At 37.1% G+C, this 21,592-nt stretch overlaps 1 protein-coding gene across 1 annotated transcript; it reads left to right on the plus strand.

Moving 5' to 3' along the window:
• The first annotated feature begins 1,837 nt into the window (after window positions 1-1,837).
• LOC130980812 (uncharacterized) lies at window positions 1,838-2,737 on the plus strand. Its single transcript, XM_057904453.1, has one exon. The coding sequence runs from the start codon at window positions 1,838-1,840 to the stop codon at window positions 2,735-2,737; it is 900 nt and encodes a 299-aa protein (XP_057760436.1).
• The last annotated feature ends 18,855 nt before the right edge of the window (window positions 2,738-21,592 follow it).

Consider the following 21,592-nt stretch of genomic DNA (forward strand, 5'->3'; position numbering starts at 1 on the left):
GGGATTGATTGTGCATCAACAATGATTAAATTAGGAGATCACTAGATTGAGCATTTTTGTTTTGTTGATTTAATTTTCTGTTTGAGTAATTTACTTTCTGTCTTAGTTAACTTCTTCCCTTTCCCCTCTACTTTTTCATTTTTTTCTTTGTTATTTATGATTTAGTTTGCTAACCCACTAACTGTTTGATATATTGCATCACTCACAACTAACAGTAATTCTGACAGCAATACTATCTGCACATCTTTTTCCTTGCTTGTACTTGTTGGTTGTATGACAGGGAGAAGAAGCGGGGCTTCAACTTCCTTCGATTCTGAACCAGAGAGGACCCTCCTTAGATTAAGGAGGGAAGCAAGAGAAAAACGTGCAATCGGTGCTGAAAAGGAGGAGGAACACTTTGAACTAAACATGGAAGGCAACATGGAAAACTAACATGAAGAAGAGGCTAATAACCATGGGGGAGGAGGTAGAGCAAATCATGCTGGGGAGGATAGAAGAGTGTTAGGCTCTTACATCAATCCAAACCCAGGCAACTGTGGAAGCAGCATTCAGAAGCCCACCATACATGCCAACAATTTCGAGCTAAAACCTCAGCTCATCACTCTTGTGCAGAATAATTGCTCATTTGGAGGAGGTGCTCAAGAAGATCCGAATCAACACTTAACCACTTTCTTGAGGATTTGTGACACAGTGAAGTCCAATGGAGTCCACCAGGATGTCTATAGGCTGCTCTTGTTCCCTTTTTCACTCAGGGACAAGGCATTCAAATGGCTTGAATCCTTCCCAAAAGAAAGCCTGACAAATTGGGAGGAGGTAGTGAATAAGTTTTTGGCAAGGTTTTACCCTCCTCAAAGGATTAATAGGCTGAGAACTGAAGTGCAGACGTTTAGACAGCAAGATGGGGAGACACTTTATGAAGCTTGGGAAAGGTTTAAAGACCTAACAAGGAGGTGTCCACCAAATATGTTCAATGAATAGGTGCAGTTGCACATCTTCTATGAAGGCTTGTCATATGAATCAAAGAAGGCAGTAGACCATTCCTCTGGAGGATCATTGAACAAGAAGAAGACCATTGAAGAAGCCATAGATGTAATTGAGACTGTAGCTGAGAATGACTACTTCTATGCTTTCGAAAAAGGGAACACTAGAGGCGTGATAGAGCTAAACAATGTAGATGCTCTGCTGGCTCAGAACAAGCTCATTACCAAGCAGCTAGCTGACCTCACCAAGAAGATAGAGAGGAACCAAGTGGCAGCCATCATCACTTCATCAATAACCCAAGAAGGAATGGATGAAGAGGCAGAGGGTAATCTTGAGCCAGCCAACTACATTGGGAATTCACCTAGACAGAACCATGATCCATACTCCAAGATATACAACTCTGGATGGAGGAACCACCCAAACTTTGGGTGGGGGAATCAGCAAGATCAAAGCCAAGACCAGAGACATTACAACTCGAACAACAATGCAGCTCATCAATAATTCACACAGAGGACATATCAACACCCCCCACAACAACACTTCTTCACACCCATATCAAAACCAAAACAACACCTCTCATCCTTCCACCTCTAATCCCAATCTACCATCAATTGATGACAGACTCTCTAAGCTTGAAACCTTACTTGAAGGAATATGCCAAGAGATTCAAAAAAACAAGGTGTTCAAAGAGGAGGTGTGAGCCAACATTAAGAACCAGGGAAAGACCATCAAGAAGCTGGAATTCCAAGTGGGATGCTTAGCTGAGAAAATTCCCAAACCTACTGATGGCTTCCCAAGTGACACGGAGAAAAACCCAAGAGGAGAAGCAAAGAAAGTAATATGGGAAGATTGTAAAATGGTCACTACAAGTGATCAAGAGGCTGAAGACAAGCAAAGCAAACTTTCCGAACAACCTAAAGACAATTCAACAGAGGAGGAGGATAGAGATCACCAAGAACCAGAAATCTCACAACAAGAGTTGCTGAAGCTCTATGCACCATTTCCCCAACTGCTCAATGGTGCTGTGGGGAGGAGAATATACTCAAGGTTCCTAGACTTGTTTGCATCTCTGCATGTGAACATACCATTCATCAAGGCCATCCAACAAATGCCTGCATTCATCAAGTATATGAAGGAACTTCTTCCCAGGAAAAGCTCAATCAAAGGAGGCCAGACTATAGTGTTGAACAAGGAATGTAGTGCCCTTATTCAACCTGAGTTACCTACAAAAAGAAGAGACCCAGGGAGTTTTCACATCCCCTGTGCCATAGGGGAAACAATGTTTGATAGAGCACTCTGTGATTTGGGGGCAAGCATCAACTTACTGTCCCTATCCTTGGCGAAGAGACTGCAGATCAATGAGATAATGTCCACAGATGTAGTCATCAGACTGGCTGACAAGACTCAAAAGCAAGCAATAGGAGTGGTGGAAAATGTGTTGTTAAAGGTTGGGAAATACTTTCTCCCAACAGACTTTGTCATCCTGGACATGGAAGAGAGTCACACTCACCCAATCATATTGGGAAGACCCTTCCTAGCTACGGCAAGAGCACTCATAGATGTGGAGAAAGGGGAGCTAATATTGAGAATCCATGATGAACAGCTCAGCTTTAATGTCTTCAAACTCTCACAAGAAGCAGACCAAGAGCACAAGGAACCAAGCAAAGATCATAATGAGATGCTGAAGAAGGAAGCAAGCACTGAAGCACACCCAACCTATCTGGAGACCCCTTTGGTTGATAAACAAGGGAAATAGCAACTACCACAGCTCAAGGAAAAGTTGAAGGAACCTAAACCTCTAGAGGGATGTGAAGACAACATCAAAACCCCCTTAGAAAAAGAAGTCTTCGAGAGCAAGGCAATATCAAAGGACACAAGGAAGAAGGTACCAAGAAAGTAGAGGAACAAAAAGATCCCTACGGAAGACTTCTCTCCAGGAGATAGAGTGATCTCAGCTTACTTCCCAGATATGCCCCCTAATCTCCCCACTGTACCATCTCAGTTACCTAAAGTCTTCATAATCAACAGAGTTCTTTCCCTGGAACATGTAGAGATCATTGATACAACCAATGGATACAAGTCCACAGCAAGAGGGGAGGACTTCAAGCATTACCAACCACCCTAATGAGGGAGAAACGTCGAGCTAGCGACGATAAAAGAGCGCTTTGTTGGGAGGCAACCCAACCTTAGGTAACTACTTTTTCAGCTGCATTTCAATAAAGATCACAAGTTATTTCCCCTGCATTGCAAGGAGCTAAGTTTGGTGTTTCACACCAAAACAATTCAAGAGTGAAAGTGCGATTCTAAGTTTGGTGTCTCACCAAAGGATGCTAGTTAGAATCACACTACACTCTCAAAGCACATTGCTAGCTCTGACCAATCAAGGGAACCACTTGGATATAGATTAGTCTTTAGTTAATTGGTTGCTAACAACAAGATACGAGGTTCTACGCATGCATGCAAGGTTTTGTAGTAGGCAAGGAACTAAGTTTGGTGTTCACACACCAAAATAAGTTCAGAAATCATAAGCATACATGCAAGCTGACTATTCCTCAAGTGCTTGGGAAACAAGCAACTTCCAATAACCTTGCAGGAAGCTTATGAGAAGATGGTGCACCTTCAACTAAGAAAGTGAGGCATCAAGAACTATGACAATGACAACAAGAGGGCAACTAGATTGGTGTAGCAAACCATCTCCCAAAGGTTGTATTGCTACTTAATTCCATCTACTCATCGTGTTAAAAATTGGAAGTCCGAATGCACTGTTAATTAATAGTCATGTGTTGATTGGAACCTAGTTCAATTCTGCATTTTAAGTTTTATTGCTTAGGTCTATGATTTATGGTTTAAGTGTCACTGCATCATATCTTTACTTATGGTATGCTTGTCTTTTAAATCAAATGAAAAGAGAATGTTTATGTTATAAAAGACCAGAGTGGAGTTCATGATATGGAGGTGCATTCATGAGTCTTTGGTGTGATCATAAGTTAGCTAAGTTGGTTCAACCATAAGGTGGGAATGACAACTATCTGGCTTGAATACTATACTTTGAATATACCCATGAGACTAGCTAAATAACAAGATCCTAATAAGAGAAAGGGAAAGAACAATGAAAGTGGAAGAATGAAAGAAAAAGAATAAGCAAAAAGGCTAGGCACCAATGGTTTTTAATCTTAAGACATGTGTCTGTGGTGCTCCTGTGTGAGGGATCTACTTGGATGAATAAGCTATTAGGGGTGCCTTATCACTTGGTAACTTGGGTTAACTAACTCGGGATTATCAGCTGAAAGTCCACTATCAAGAGTAACCCTCACTACAGAGCATTTAGTAACCCAAAGAGGTGCTGGACACCAAGGTCTCAAGAAAAGAAAATAAATAAACCATATGCCTGTGGTGTGTATGTATGGGGGAGAGACTTGAGGAAGTAAGTCCTTAGGGGTGTCTCAACACCTAGCACCTTGAACCAACTGGTTCGGGAGTGTTGGCTGAAAGCTTATCTTAAAGAGTTGCCCCCTTACAGAGCACTTAGCTTGAAGAACACAAATAAGCCCTGGAATGACAATAAAAGGATCAATAAAAGTCTCATGGGATGTAAGCAAAGCCAGTGTTTTAGGACATGATAAAGGTCTGAAAGCCAATAATGGAATGAACCTAAGTTGCTATGCATGAAACCACCATAAAATCAGTGACATGACTTCCACAAAAATGACTCATTTCTCTTGGCATTCCATTCGTCATTCTCTTGTTCCAGTACTTGCTTAAGGACAAGCAAGCTTTAAGTTTGGTGTTGTGATGCCAGGGCATCTTGGCCAGTTTCACTGACCTTTTCTTTACTGTTTTTAGGGTAGTTTCATGCATTTCCTTAGGAAATAAGCTAGTTTTGGGTAGATATTCACTTACATCTTGATTCAAGCATACATTGTGCATTTTACATGATTTCATGAGGATTTTGCATGAATTTAATGACAAATTGTATGTTGCATTACCCATGACTTGGACTAGAACTTTGATGCACTCTATTGCTTGATTTCAGGACAAAGGAAGCAAGGAAGAACCACTTAGCAGTCACGTTAATCTAATTAACGTAACCACTAACGTGGAATGGGAGTAACTTGCAAAGTTAATGAGAAAAGTAATTGCCAATAACGCTCTCGAAGCCATCATTGCCCACGTTAAGAGTCACGTTAACTAAGTTAACGTGAACTCTAACGTGAAGAAGGGACTTTGAGCCAACGTTAGTGACACTTAACATTATCACTAACGTTGGCCAATGATCATAAGTGGCCACGTTAAAGTCCACGTTAACTTAGTTAACGTGGCCTCTAACGTTAAAAGGGGGAAGGAAGCCAACGTTAGTAACACTCAACATTGTCACTAACGTTAGCCTAAGGTGCAATGTACCACGTTAGCTCCCACGTTAACTTGGTTAACGTGGAAGCTAACGTAAGAGGCAAGGGTGTTCGACAACGTTAGTGACACCCAACATTGTCACTAACGTTGGAAGCAACCATAAAACCCCCAAGGAGCCACGTTAACTTCCACGTTAACTTAGTTAACGTGGAAGCTAACGTTGATGAGTGAAAGATGAGCCAACGTTGGTGACACTCAACATTGTCACTAACGTTGGGGATGGCTAAGAATGGCCACGTTAGAAGCCACGTTAACCTAGTTAACGTAGGACTCTAACGTGAGACATAGGGGCACACTAGAACGTTAGTGACAATGTTAAGTGTCACTAACGTTCTCGAAGGTTGGCAAGGCCACGTTAGAAGCCACGTTAACCTAGTTAACGTGGGCTCTAACGTGAGACATAGGGGCACACTAGAACGTTAGTGACAATGTTGAGTGTCACTAATGTTCTCGAAGGTTGGCAAGGCCACGTTAGAAGCCACGTTAACCTAGTTAACGTGGGCTCTAACATGAAGCAAAAGGGGTACATTGGAACGTTAGTGACAATGTTGAGTGTCACTGACGTTCTCGAACTCATACTTTCACTAAACGTTAACACCCCTAGCGTCCTGAGCTAAAGTATCTGCCCACTTCACACTTTCTCTCTGCAAGTAAAACCAAGCCCAAATGAAGAAGAGAACTGCTTCAAACTCAAGATCCAAAGGCCCAAGACTTGAAGAACCAACTAGAATCTGAGAAGAGTAGTATATATAGGAGTAGCTTTGAATTATTTAAGGAGTTCTGGAAGTTGGAAAATACTACTACTCTCTGTATTTTACTTTCTCTGCTATTCTAGTTCCAGGATGTATTCTCCATTTTTGTTTTCATTTTCTAGAGCTATGAACAACTAAACCCCTTTCATTGGGTTAGGGAGTTCTGTTGTAATTTGATGGATCAATACTAGTTTTCATTATTCTTCTTCTATCTTTTCTCTTGATTTTACTTGAAAGCTTTCGATCTTCATCCCATTGGGTAGTTATCTTGGAAAAGAAACTATTCAAACTTGGATCTCTTCTGAGCCTTGAAAGAAGAATGAAGAGATCAAGCTAGAAATGCTTTCTCATGCTGGACCAAATTGGGTTTGGATGGATATGTGACTATAATCCTCTCAATACTTGATTTGGGAAATGCATGTGGTATAATCAGTGACCACACTTCATCTCTTCTCATGAGCAATTGACCAAGGAATTGGCTATTGATCAAGATTTGAGAGATTGAATTGCAAGAAATTGTAATTCAATCAATTAAGATTGCCAAGGAGATCAATGAATGCATTGATTGAGGAAGAGATGAAAATGAACTTGATCCAGAGAATTGCAACATCTCATGCGCCCAATGAACTCCCCAATTTTGATCTCACCCATTCTCTTTAATTACTGCGTTTACTTTCATGAGCAAACACCCCATTCCCATTTACAATTCTGCAATTCACTTTCAGTCATTTACTTTCAGCCCTTTAATTCTAGCAATTACTTTTTCTGTCATTTACATTTCCGCCATTTTATTTTCTGCAAATCTCAACCCAAATTCTGAATTCGCTCAACTAGAACATTCTTCTAATTAAAGTTGCTTGATCAATCAATCCTTGTGGGATTCGACCTCACTCTATTGTGAGTTTTTACTTGACGACAAATTCTGTACACTTGCCGAAGGAAATTTGTTGAGAGACAGTTTCCACCTGCATCAGGGACACCGAAGGCAATCCTAGAACTTCACATCGCATACGGATATTCAAGCTTAGAATAAAAATAAATAAATATAGAACTGACACCATAAACTGGGTTATCTAAACTTAGGAGAATTCTAACTAATACTAATCACATTGTTGTATCCCACAGCCTTCGTCATCCTAACCTCTGTGTGATCCCATCGCCACCGCCTACCTAACCTCCTCAGCACCAAACAAACGCATGTAATGCAAGCAAAGAAAACACAAGTAGTATTCATATATATAACAAGTAATTCAATAAGCAAGTAGGCATATTATACAATTAGGCAAACTCAAGTAATCAAAGCAAGCAAGCATATAGAAGATGCATATGATGAATGTCTGTCCTATTGGCTGTGATATCACATGTCGGTTATAGTGCCAAACCCGACAGAAAATCCGGGCGGCAACTCCTGGATTAGTCTCTCTGTTGCGCATACTCAGGAGGAATAATTCCGAGGGATAAGTGCCTTACCACCTTCTTCTTTCAGAGGGAAACGTTTCGAGGGAGAGTGCCCTACCACCTTTCTCTGGATGCCATATTATTCCATGGGTTAGTGCCCTACCACCTTGCAACCAGAGAAAAACCCATGCTCAAGAGGAAAATTTCGAGGGAGAATGCCCTACCACCTTCTCCTTTCAGAGGGAAAACATTCCGAGAGAGAGTGTCCTACCATGAGTGAGCAACCCAGTTTCAAGCCTCACATTCGAACGTAGGCGGGAGACTACCACAGCCCCTACGACGGATAACAATGCATATCATAATCATGTATTCAATCTCAGAGGCCACTCCTCATAGCACACTTCCACTCATACTCATTTCATCAACCATAATCATTCATTTCCAAGTTTTCAACTCATCACAACTATCATCAATTCATAACTTTCCATTCCGAACTCACTAGTTCGTCAATTTTTCAATTCATATACCATTCTTCTTTCGCACTCCACCAAACCCATCCTCAGTACACCAGAAATCTAAGCCTCCATTCTCTAACTTTTTAAACCAATACCAAACCAAACCTCCTAGGACCTTTTCCATGTTTTAATCCCCAAAAATAAGCCTAAGATTCTTATTCAGGTGTCACAGAAGTATACAAGCTTGTTGGGAAGGTGAAATAGTTTAAAAACAAGGTTTTAGTTGAAAAACAGGGCATGTGCATACCCACAGGGGTGTGAGTGCGCATGCCAGAGAGATTTTCAAAACGTGTGCGTACACATAGAGGTGTGCAGACGCACAAGTGCAAAAATTTTCAAACTCTGTTCGCTCGCACAAGGCGTGCTAGCGCCCTCAGCAGAGTGCACCTTCCAACATGTGCGTGCGCACAGGGGTGTGCGTACGCACAGCTTGCAGAACTTCGTTAGTTATGTGCGCGCACAAGTTGTGCTAGCGCTCTAAATAGAAAACCTTCCCCTGTGTGTGCGTACGCACAAGGCTGTGCATGTGCACAGGTTCAAAAAATCACAGGGGTGTGCATGCACACAAGGCTGTGCGTGCGCACATACTAGAAATCACAAAATTCTGCAACTTTACAGAATTTCAGATTTTGACACCAAACTTTGAATGCTCATAACTTACTCTACAAAACTCCAAATTTTATAAACTTTATATCAATTTGAAGATTTCGCAATGGACTTTAATTATAAACCAATTTCAACAAATTTGGAAAACTGAGGCACAAGTTATGACCCATCAAAGTTCACTAAAAACCAGTTTTTACCAAAAACCTCAAAACCTCAATTTTTAACCAACTCTCAATCCAAAATCACATATTCCACATTTAAAATAGTCCCAAATTACCTAATTCATATTCATATACCTTTCCTTCTATCCATAACTTAGCAACACATAAAATCATCAATTCCATATACCAAATTCTACTTGTAAGCTCCACTCTCAACAATTTACATCACAAAATATCATTCCACCATCCTTTACCAACATCAATAAACCCCATCAATCATTAACAATCCTTAAAAATCACCATTTCCCAATTATCCATTATTTCACACTAAAACCCTTTCTCATCCAACACACTTAACAATCACCATTTTACCACTTTCAATTCATTAACATCCAACTCATTCATTCTAAATATCAATAATCAATAATCAATATTATTTAACAACATCAACAATATTTCTCATCCAAATTTATCACACATCATACATCAACAACATCATTCCACAACTTCAACAATATCAATTCATCATACATCACCAACCAACCAAATTCAATAATCACTACAAATCCTCATCAATTCTAACAATCACCACCAAACTATATCTAACATTAACCAATATCATAATACATCATTAACACTAATAATCCTCAACAATTATCATCATCATATATCTACCACAAACAACCACATATCCAATTCAATACTATACTATGGGCCACTAGCCTAAGTGTCCAGAAATATTAGATATTACATAAATGAAATTGAAACCATACCTTGGCCAATTCCCAATATGCACAAACCACTACTTTGAGTCCAAACAAGCTTCCAAGACTCACCAACTATCAAACCATACACATAACATACCAAGAATCAACACCATGGCTAACCACAACATCAAACCATAAGAGTTTGAAGAGACTTACCTTACTCAATGTAATTAGGGGTAAAATCCAACAATTACCCACTACTAGAGATCACCTAAACAACCAAAATCACAAAATCAACTCAAAAACCAAACCCAAAAATGCAGAAAAGTTAGGGCATGAAACTTAAGCTTGGGTTTCAAAATCTTACCAAACAAATCTAGATAAAAATGAAGAGCTCATCGAGAGCTTCACGTGGCCGCAAATGGCTCGTCAATTAGAGCTCCGTAGCTCAAGTTATGGCTCCCGAAAGATGGAGGTGAATAGTGAAACTCCTCTTCTTCTCTCTTCTCCTTACCAGCGCCCCTTTCTTATTTTGGGGAGGAAATGAGCTGAAAATCTCATTTAATGAGCTTATATATGTTGGACCTTGAGCCCGGTTTGGATCCGGTCCAACATGTTAGCGTTTTTAGGTCCATTCGGCCCATTTTGGGCCAAAACCTTTAAGATTAGTGTCCGGTTTTCAATTCTAAATTATTTTTTATCTTTTCAAAAAAATAAATCAATTTTCAAAATCTTATTTTCCAAAATACGTGGTACTGGACAGACTAGAGTCGGTACTGCCAGCTTAAGCACCAATATGCATTTTTACAAAAATCTTTCGAAAAAGATACATTTTCCAACTCAGAAAAATTCACTGAAATTAAATTTCACCTTTTTTATTTTCAAATTAAAACTTCTAAATTTTGAATCTATCCCGGACACTTAAAATTTATTTTATTAAAACGATTTTACGGGAAAACTCCGGTTCTTACATAATCCTTGAGACAAAACACCAAGAGTCGTGACCAAATGCAATTACAGAGTATGCCAAAGGCTCTAGGCACCAATGACTGAAAGGAATTAAAAGAAAAATTAGAACTCAATGAGTTCCTCAATTAAGTACTTGTGGTGTTCTTATATCAAGTTAAGCTTGAGAATAAAAAACTTAGAGTCACAGCTAGCCTCAAGGTGCAAAGTACCAAAAGAAAAAGATAAGAAAAGCTGTGTTCAAGGATCGTCAAAAACTTGAAGAGAAAGAGAGTTCATAACATCATCCGGGTTCTAGTGTTGAGAAACATCAATACTTCTGAGCTTTAAAGGATAGTGAGATGCCAAACCTATTTAGAATTATAGTGTCATTAGCCCCACTTAGTGATAAGACAAGAGCTTAAATGAACACTCAAGTCTTGGGCATTTTTCTCCTCTTTTCTCAGTCCTATATTATTTTAGTTGCTTGAGGACAAGCAATAATTTAAGTTTGGTGTTGTGATGTGTGAGCATCTTGTACCTTTTTCCCCTTATTTTCTAGTCAAATTTAGTTAGAATTTAGTAAGTTTAATTATATTTTAGTGTTAAAATCCACTTTGGATGCTACTTTGAGTTGTTTTGGTATTTTTATTATTTCAGGTGAAATTCGGACGAATTTGGCAGAGTTTTGTGCAAAAACAAAGGAAGAAAGTGGATGTTGTCAACGCCGACCTCCTTGCATTCCAACGAGCATAATTTGAGCTACAAAGGTCCAATTGACGTGGTTTTAATGGCGATGGAAAGCCAACTTTCAGAGATTTTTAACTATATATAATACTTCATTTTCTTTAGGAATCACTACCATATAGGGCACTAAACGGCGAGCCTGACATTTAACGTCCAGGAAGGACAGAACCAGTGCACAAGCCCTGTCAATTCTGGCGCTGAATGCCACCAGAGCGGCACCAAACGCCTACAAAATCCCCAGACCCAAATAAATCTTCGTAATTAATGAAGAATCAAAGACACCAAGCTTAAATTACAAGGAGGATCATTACTTAGAGAGTCATTAAGAAAAGATTTAATTTGCTTAGTTTTGATTTTGTTTTGATTTAATTTGAATTTGAATTCTAGGTTTAGTCTTAGAGGTTCTACTATAAATAGGGGACTTTCTTCCTCCCCAAAGACACGCCTCCCGGAGGGGATATTCCCCCTTCCGCACGTTTGTCAAAATCCTAGTTTCTCTGTAAGTCATGAGCAACTAAACCTCTTGGTTAAGGTTAGGAGCTCTGTTTATTTCTATGGATTAAGACTATTGCTTTTATATTTTAATTAATGTATTGATTCAATTTAAAGGATTGTTTTCGTTCTAAATATTATGAATTTGGGTGGAACGAGAGTATGACCCTTATTCTACTTGAGTTCTTGTGGTTCTCGAGAGAGTTATCTTGCTTGAACAATAGCTTGAAAATAAATTCCTCCTAAATTTCTAATTGCATGAACTAATTGGGATATGTGACATATAATCCTATTAGCTTTGGGTAATTAGGGTTTTTGTGGCCATAAACTAGATTTTAAACTTAACCCTCTCATTGGAATCAAGTGACCACGAGAGTGGCAGTTAATGAAGGTTAGAGGAGGCTAAATCACTAAGAGATTAGGGTTTAGACATTTACAGTTTGGCATGGAATGAATCATACAGTGTTAAAATAGTTGGTAAAATCTTTTAATCCGGAAAGATAAACATCTCCGAACCTTAACTATTTTCTCACACTGTTTTACACCAAACCTTTTTATCTGCTTTATTTACTTTCTTATTTACTGTTTCATGTGAATTGCAACCTTTAAAATCCTTTTCTATTTGCCTAACTAAGTGCAATTAGATAGCCATTGTTGCTCATTCCAACAATCCTTATGAGATCAACCCTCACACACCTGAGGTATTACTTGGATGATCTGGTGCACTTGCCGGTTAAGGTGTGCGAAATCCTAATTCACGCACCAGCTACTATCCACCCTTATCTTCTTTGATCAGAGTTGAAGCTATAGATCGGTTTACCACTGCTAGGTAAAGGATGAATGGATGATTTCTTCTCCTGTTATAGGTCGTGTAAGTATGAAGGGTTATCCCAGGAAGGCTTTGAAGTCTTAAAAGGCTTGCTCACAATCTAAGGTCCACTCAAATTGCTTCCCCTTTCTGAGAATTGAGTAAAGGGGTAGTGATTTCATTGCTGGCCCTGCTAGAAATCTTGATAGTGCTACCAACCTTCCATTTAGTAGTTGAAATTCTTTAAGACAGGTCGGACTCTTCATATCTAGTATGGCTCTGCACTTTTTTGGGTTTACTTCTATACCTCTTTGAGTTAGTGATGAGCGGATATTTTATATGCTTTTTGGCATTGTTTACATATAGTTTTTAGCATGTTTTGTTTACTTTTTATTAAGTTTTTATAGGTTTTAGTGTTAAATTCACATTTTTGGATTCTACTATGAGTTTTTTTTTAACAATTTCAGGTGTTTTTTGGATGAAATTGAGGAGTTAGAGTAAAAGTCTGATTCAGAGACAGAGAAAGCACTGTAGATGCTGTCTGGATCTGACCTCCTTACACTCGGAAGAGCTTTTCTGGAGCTACAGAAGTTTAAATGGAGCATTCTCAATAGCTATGGAAATATGACTTCCAGAGCTTTTCAGTAATATATAATAGTTTATTCTTTGCTTCAGATTAAAAGGTCCAAAACTGGCGTCCAACGCCAGCCTCCTGCCCCCTTTCAGGCGTCCAGCGCCCAAGGAGAAGAGACCAGCATCCAAATGCCAAAAGAGGACCCCCTAGCCAGCGTTCAACGCCCTAGAAGCCTCATAGCATGTATATGTCATCAAAGCTCAGCCCAACACTCAGTAAGTGGGCCTCAGAAGTGGATTTTAGTACTGAAAAGACTGTTTTACCCTTATTAGTCATTAGTTTAGTATTTAAAGTAGGAGATCACTCTTTGTTAAGGATCTTCGGCCACTTTTACACCATATTTTTGTTTATGCATGTATTTTCTATCAATATGAGTTTTTAAACCTCCTAGGTTGAGGGAAGGAGCCCTGCTGAGTTCTATGAATTAATAAAAATATTACTGTTTCTCTTCAATCTGTGTTTGATCAATTCTAAGATGTATATTTGTTCTTCAACATGGTGAATGAGATGATCCATGATAATCAGCTCCGTTCATCACACCAAGACCACGTGCCTGACAACCACCCCTATCTACTTGGGTTCGTGTGAATATGTGACTGAAAAGTAAGAACCACCAGCTTGATTATACATCTCTCAAATGGCTAATCCATGACTTCGTTAGGGACTTTTCAAGACACCAGTTCAGCCGATTTACGGGGAGATTAGGGTATCTGTGGTAGAGGCTAGAACCCAAAGGAGCAGCATTCTTTGATCCAGAAGATTCAACCTTGTCTGTGGCATTTTGAGTAGGATCAACAAAGAGAATGAACTGTTAGAGCTTCACCCTCGTTTAGATTGGATGACCGGGGCCATATGCGTTTGATCCGAAGCAGAGGAGATTGATGATCGCGGCCATACGGCTTTAATCACATACAGCCTGCCATAGAAGAAATCATTTACAATTGAAGGAGACAGTAAGACCAGAGTTAATTCAGAAAGACAAGGCAACTCCAATCCTTAACCATCTTCTTATCTCTGATTCCTTTCAAATTCACAAAGTATTTTATACACTTTTATTTCTTTTATGCTTTTAACTAAATTCAAACCAACAACTTCTTGATTCGCTTGACTAAGACCAGCAAGATAACTATAACTTGCTTCAAGCCATAATCCTCGTGGGATCAACCCTAACTCGCTCAGGTATTACTTGGACGATCCAGTGTACTTGCTAGTACAGTTGTATAAAGTATGGGGATTCGTGCACCAGTTAGCATGAAGCCTAAAAATTTTCTCGCCTCTACTACGAAGGTGCATTTTGAGGGGGTTTAGCCTCATCTCATGCCTCCTTATGGTAGAAAATACCTCAGAAAGATCGGACAAAAGTGCCAAGTTGACGTTGGTTTTAACAAGCATGTCATCTACATATACCTCCATAAGTTTTCTTAAGTGGAAGGAAAATACCTTGTTCATCGGTCTCTGGTTTGTGGCTCCGGTATTTTTTAATCCAAAAGGCATTACCACATAGCAATAGTTAGCTTTTGGAGTTATGAACGAGGTCTTCTCTTGGTCCGGCTTATGCATCGGGATTTGGTTGTATCCCGAATAGGTATCCATGAAGGATAGGTATCTATAACCGGAAGCTAAGTCGACCAGGGCGTCGATGCTGGGAAGAGGCTATGGATCTTTAAGACAAGCCTTATTGAGGTTGTGTAATCGACATACAGCCTCCATTTTTCGTTTTGTTTCTTTACCAAAACTACATTGGCTAGCCATAATGGATACTTTACCTCTCTTATGAATCCTGCTTCTATGAAAGCTTGAACTTGTTCATCCACGATCTGTGTCCTTTCGGGCTCGAATTTTGCCGCTTTTGCTGGATAGGTCTGGAACCTGGGTAGACTGCGAGTTTGTGGGACATCAAGTCGAGATCTATGCCAATCATGTTAGAGGCTTTCCAAGCAAAGAGGTCGGCATTCCTCCTTAGAAGGTCAATGAGTTGCTTTTTTATACCTTCTTTGAGGTTAGCCCTTATATTCGTTGTTTTTTTAGGGTGATCTCCAATTTTCACTTCTTCTACTTTCCCTCCAGGTTGGGGATGCAATTCCTCCTGAGTTTGAACACCTCCAAGTTTGATGATATTGACTTTTTTTCCCCAAGACCGCCTTTTAAATTAAGACTTTCATTGTAGCACTTACGTGCTAGTTTTTGATCTCGCTTTATGGTGGCAATCCCCTCTGCTATGAGAAACTTCATGCATAGGTGGGTGTAGAGACAACAGCTGCAAGTCAGTTCAAGGTAGTTTGACTTATTAAGGCATTATATGCTGAAGTGACGTCAGCCACGATATAGTCGATACTCAATGTCTTTGACTTTGCACCCTTTCCAAAAGTGGTGTATAGAGAAATGTATCCGAGAGGTTGGATCGGCGTGTCCCCTAGTTTGAAGAGACTATCCAGGTATGCTTTTAGATTCTTTTCTTTTAGTCTGAATGTGTTAAAAGCGGGTTTAAATAGTATATCCGCCGAGCTACCCTAATCTATTAGTGTTCTATGGAGGTTTGCATTGGCAAGGATCATAGTTATTACCACGGGTCATCATAGTCAGGTGTTACTCCTTGAGCATCTTCTTTAGTGAACGAGATTGTTGGCAAGTTAGGAGATCTGCTATCTTCCTCGACTTGGTACACTTTTTTAAGATGCCTTTTTTCGTGATGATTTAGATATTCCTCCTCCAGCAAATCCCCCCATTAATCATGTGTATGTTTCGCTCGAGAGTTTGAGGTGGACATTCTTGTCGTACTCTTTCTTCATCTCTCTTTCTCTTCCTCTGGTCGTCCGGCCTATCTGGCAAGTACCTGTCTAGTCCGCCTTCTTTGGCCAACTTTTCTATGACATTCTTTAAATTATAACAGTCTTGGTAGAAAAGCCATAGAGTTTGTGGTACTCACAATATTTTGTCCGGCTTCCTACCTATTTGTGTTTAATTGGACAAGGAGGTGAAGCTTCTCGGTGTGACATTTCTCTCTGTAAACATTTACAAGAGAGACTCGGAGGGGAGTGTAGTTATGATATCTTCGATGTTTCTCCGGGTTGTACTCTTCCTTCTTCTTAGCTTCTTTATCTTTTTCCGGAGATGGATAAGGCAGGCTGGATCTCGGAAGTAGTTCTCTCAATTGTGAGTTCTTTTCCATGTTGATATACTTCTCTGCCTGTTCTTGTACTTCACATAAGGAAGCTGGATATCGCTTGGATATGGATTAAGAAAACAGCCCTTCCTTAAGGCCATTAACCAATCCCATTATCACTGCTTCAGTAGGTAGGTTTTGAATCACCAAGCATGCTTTTTTTAAATCTTTCCATGTAATCTCGGAGCTTTTCTCCTGCCTCTTGCATAACTCCTAGCAAGCTTGGTGCGTGTCTTACCTTATCCTTTTGAATCGAGAATCTTGTCAGAAACTTCCTTACCAGGTCGTCAAAACAAGTCACCGACCTAGGCGGTAAGTTGTCGAACCACTTCATCGCAGCTTTGGTCAAAGTCGTTGGGAATACTTTGGAACGGGTAGCATCAGAGGCGTCGGCTAGATACATCTGAATTTTGAAGTTGCTGAGATCGTGCCTCGGGTCGTTCGTTCCATAGTAGAGATCCATGTCATGAGTTTTGAAATTCCTTCGAACTTTAGCCCGCACGATCTCTTCCATGAACGGATCCTCACCCCTTAAAGGGCTTTCTTCCCGATTTGCTCAATTGCTCCATTTTCGGAGATCAACTTCCAATCTTAAGAGCTTTTCTTCTAGCTCCCTTCGTCGTTGCACCTCCCTTCGCAGTTTCCGTTCTGCTTTCCGTTGGCGTTCAGCTTCTTGCTCAAGATGTTCTAGTCGTCCACAATGGCCATGGATTAAACCTAATATCTCTGTTGGGTGTAGAGGTTCTTCATCTTCTGATGGGTGTACCGCTGATTAAATTTGTCTTGGCTTGGGATTTTTTGATGTCCCTTTTCCATGGGGACCGTGTGTTCTTTCCCATGGTGGAGGTATTGCAAGTGTGAGATAGATCATCACGATGAAGCGTTGGTTCTGATTCAGATGCCGTGTGTCCGTCTTCGTAGTGGTTATCTATCATTGTCAAGGGTTGAATCCTAGGTCCCTGACAACGACATCAATGTTCTGAGGGTTACCTGAAACGTTAATTTGGGCCTGGACGTGAGGTCCAAACTCGTTGTGGGGTAGCCTCTGACTTGTTCCAGTGCCGAGGTGCCGTCGTCTGAGTTCCTCGTGAGGAGGTGGGAGATGGTACCTGCAAGAGACTCCGATGCTTAAGCTAGCAAGGACTTTAGGCTGGTTTTTAGTAGATTAGAACGTAAATATATCTGAGTAGTATCACTGTATTTATAGTAAAGCTGTTAACCACCTTTGTGGAATAGTTTCACCTTTATTGGTGGATATCCGTTCTCTTTATCTTGGGAGTTTACTAGGATTTATCTTTTAGGAAGATAGAGATAGTAGGAGTGATTCGAAAAAGCAGTTACTTGTAAGCGCTTATTTGATTTCTTTCACCTTGTCCGACCTCTTAAAAGAGGTCGGGTATGTGGTAAAGGTCACCCTTTTTATGTGAGTCTTTCTTTCTTATTGGGTCTAGCTTTATATTTTGTGTTAGAGTATGAACAAGAACTATATGTCATAAATAATAATTTAAATTAAATACAAAATTTGTGATTTTAATGTTTAATTTTAATTTATTTTAAATTTTTATATTATTTTTAATTATTCTATCATGATAATTTATACAAATAACAAAATTTTTAGTTTTTTATTAAAATGATATTTTTTTTAAATGAAATCAATTTTATTTTATCTATTAATTTAAATATAAATTTTAAATTAATTTATTTTTTTATAAGTATAAAAAATAATATTTTAAAAATAGTTTATTGGAGTTAATCTAATAGTTTCGTAATTAAATTAAATTAAATCAAATGTAAAAGAAAAAAAGTGACATGCATCGTACCTAACGTTATTTAATCAGTATCTTGTATGAGTCTAGAAGAATAGAAAGAGAATATACCTTTTTAATTAATTAATTAATGAAGTAAAATTATTTCGCCACATTACCTCTTTGTGAGAGTGAAGATGATAATAATTAGATACGATTTCCAATTAGGTGCAGGTGATGACTTGTCCAGTTTAGGAACCATATAAACACAAGAAAGCACCATTCTTTTGGAGTGTTATTATTAATTTATTATATATTTTGTTTCTTTTTATAAGGTAGTGCTTATCCCTTTAGTTCCAAGTTCTAACCCAACCTACCCTTTATAGAAAAGACACGCGTCGTTTTGGTAAGTGCCGTTGATGGTTACCTTTCCTGACCACTGCATGAGGAATTAGGGTTAGCCTCACTAATTACATATATATAAAAAAATTGATATTGATTTTTTCATCCTTTTATTTTAAATTAAAGAGTGAATGTAGTTTCGGATCATTGACTATTTGTCTCAAAAATAAACCATCTTTTTATAATTCAAAAAATCTTTAATTATAACGTAATCATTCAAATAATTAAAGTAACTCATATAAAATAGTGACCTATTAATATGTCAAAAATCGTTTAGACTATGAATAAAAATTATTTAGACAATTAGACTAATTATTTAAATAGTTAAGAATTGATCAAAATTTTTTAATTATTAAAAATATTTTATTCTTTAGACAGATAATTAGGAACCAAAAGCATATTTACCCTGAATTAAACTAAAACCGAGTGCAAAAGTATTACCGGACACATTTCCATATATCATGGAAGCAGTTTTGTTGTTCTAGTTACCTAGCTATTATTGTTTAATAGTAATGTCTAAAAATGAAATATTCAAAATCAAAACGCAAAATGTTGACTTTTTCTCTTCAATGATTGTTTTCTATTCAAACATATAGCGTAGTCTAACCCTAAAAAGCATACATTGTTAAGGAATCACAAGATAGGACTGCATATTAATAAAATGAACGAAATACGTAACCTATGGAGGTTTTTATTAACGAGAAGCGATATATATCCTAAGATTTAAATCTTCTAAAATAAAGAAAATGGTAAAATAAGATTGTAAATGTGTATTTACTTTAAATTATAAAATGGTAAAACTTCAGACATAATAAAAATTGCAAATTTAATAATAATTAATCTTTTACTTTATTATTTGATCAAATTTTTATTTTGAAAAAAAAAATTTCATATCACAAAAATATTTCTTGTCCAAATTAAAATTGTAGACATTGAGGACGTGGCTCATGACATATATATATATATATATATATATGACTCATTTCTCTCTTCTTTGATCTTAACAAAAAATGCTTTACATTATTATTCATATAATTGAAACATATGTTGATTTTTTAAAGATTTTTTTGTTCCCTATTTTGATATATAAGTAAGATATTTTTGTTCTTGATGGAGTACTATTAAGGAAAGATACTCATTTCTTTAAAGAATAGTTGGGTTTGCTTTTTCTATTAAAAAAAAAATCTGACCATGTAGTTTTGTCACGTTTGCCACTTTATTTGTTCTATAATCATTATTTTGTTAATAAAATAGTATCAGTTTGTTTGCTCTATTATTAACTATTTTGATAACTGGATAAAAAAAAAAAGAAGAAGAAATTAGTATGTCTGATGAGTTTCTAATATTTATGACTTCCTACCATTTTTCTGAATTCTTTTCTTGATTTATGGTATCTGATCTCTCTATTCTGAATTATCAAATAAAATATTGCGAATGAAGAAAAAACTAAAAGTAAAAAACAAATCAATCATTGGACAAATACCATACCAACTAATCGATTCTTTAAAAAAAAAAAAAAAAAAACAACTCCCTAAACAATCGTAGGACTTTATACTTCAATAATTAATGGAACTCTAAACTAGATTAAAAATTAAAACTTAAACACTATAATTATGTCTTTTGTTCTTTTTGATTGTTTCAAACATGATCAAAAACATTTTAATAATAACGATGAAAATAGAAAGCTCCAAAAGAGGGCGTTACTTTATTTTCTTTTCCCACCTTCGTTTCGTTGTATCCAAACCAGCCTAGAGAACCAAAGGTGTTGACTATTGAGTGATCCAAATTATTGAAGGTTTTTGTTTCTTTTATTTTATTTTATTTTGTTTTCTATCCTGTGTAGTGTGGTGAACACGTAGAAGGCACGTTCCCAACCCCATTAGCTTTTATTCCTTTTTTTTTTTTCCTGCAAATTAAAGGAGTGGCGTCATTATTGATGATTTGCTAAAAATTCATTCGTTTATTTTTCTTAAAAGAAAAAATTATAAAGTTGTGAGGATTTTTTTTTATTTTACAATTTTCTTAGGAAATGGAATATTTAAAGTTATTTTTTCTTCCAACAAATAAATGGAATTAAAAATGATTATCATATGCTCTTTGTTTCTCCGAAATATTTGAAGTCTCCTATGATAAGTTAATAAGTTAATAACCAATTAATTAACAAAATAAGAAACACTTCTAATCTAATCACATGCTTCCAAGTCAGACGCTAAATTAAATATGCAAGTGGAATGCTTTTTATAATTAGTAACACTAAATGGAAGCTTTGATGATTTTCCAAATCCTTCTTTTCCTTGGGAGATTGTGGCATTTGTACCAATTAATAATGGTATAATAATAATACGGTAATAATGCTAGAGAAATAAAAAAATAGTCAAAATTTGTAGCATTTATTTATTAATTATTACAATAATTAATAAATATTAAATAAAGGGAGTTCTCACTGTTTTTGATTAATTATTTTTTGTTATCAAATATTTTCTATAATAATAATATTCATGGATTTAAGATTCCAAAAAATTTGATCGATGACTTAATTAATGATAATGAAATATATTTTGATAGAAAAACTTATCTCAAAAGTTTAAACTATTAAGAAGAGATAATATAATGGTTATATTTCTAACATTTTTTTTCAAGTAAGTTTCTAATCTTTTTGGATTTGTTTAATAATACTATGTTATGAAATCATTCATCCAAAAAATTTAAACTGATAAAAAGAGATAACATAAATAGTTAGTTATGTTTCTATTATTCTACTTTTTATTTATTATTATATAATCACTTTTTAACATTTTTTGAGTAATTTTAAACATGCATTAAAAAACAGTGAAAATGTCAATTTTAAAGTTAATCAGACCATTTATTTTTTGTGTGATTTTTCATATTATTCCTCATTTTTGTCATTTTATTTTTCATAGAATTTTCTATTAAAGGTAATTTGGAAATGGAAAAGTATTGGTGGCCAACCCTTACTTAAGAAATTTTAGCCAATAAATTATAAGTGCACGCATTAACATTCTTATAATCCCAGTTATTAAATGAATATAACTCATGCGCCCTTTATATCAAAATTTCACTTAAACCATTTTGCATTCATTATTTCAATTGATACTATCTTTCGTC

This window comes from Arachis stenosperma, chromosome 5, assembly GCF_014773155.1.
Source record: "Arachis stenosperma cultivar V10309 chromosome 5, arast.V10309.gnm1.PFL2, whole genome shotgun sequence".
In the NCBI taxonomy this organism is placed as follows: domain Eukaryota; kingdom Viridiplantae; phylum Streptophyta; class Magnoliopsida; order Fabales; family Fabaceae; genus Arachis; species Arachis stenosperma.

Excerpts from the sequence above, each read along its gene's own strand:
- LOC130980812 (XM_057904453.1), top strand. The coding sequence starts at position 1,838 with ATGGTCACTACAAGTGATCAAGAGGCTGAAGACAAGCAAAGCAAACTT.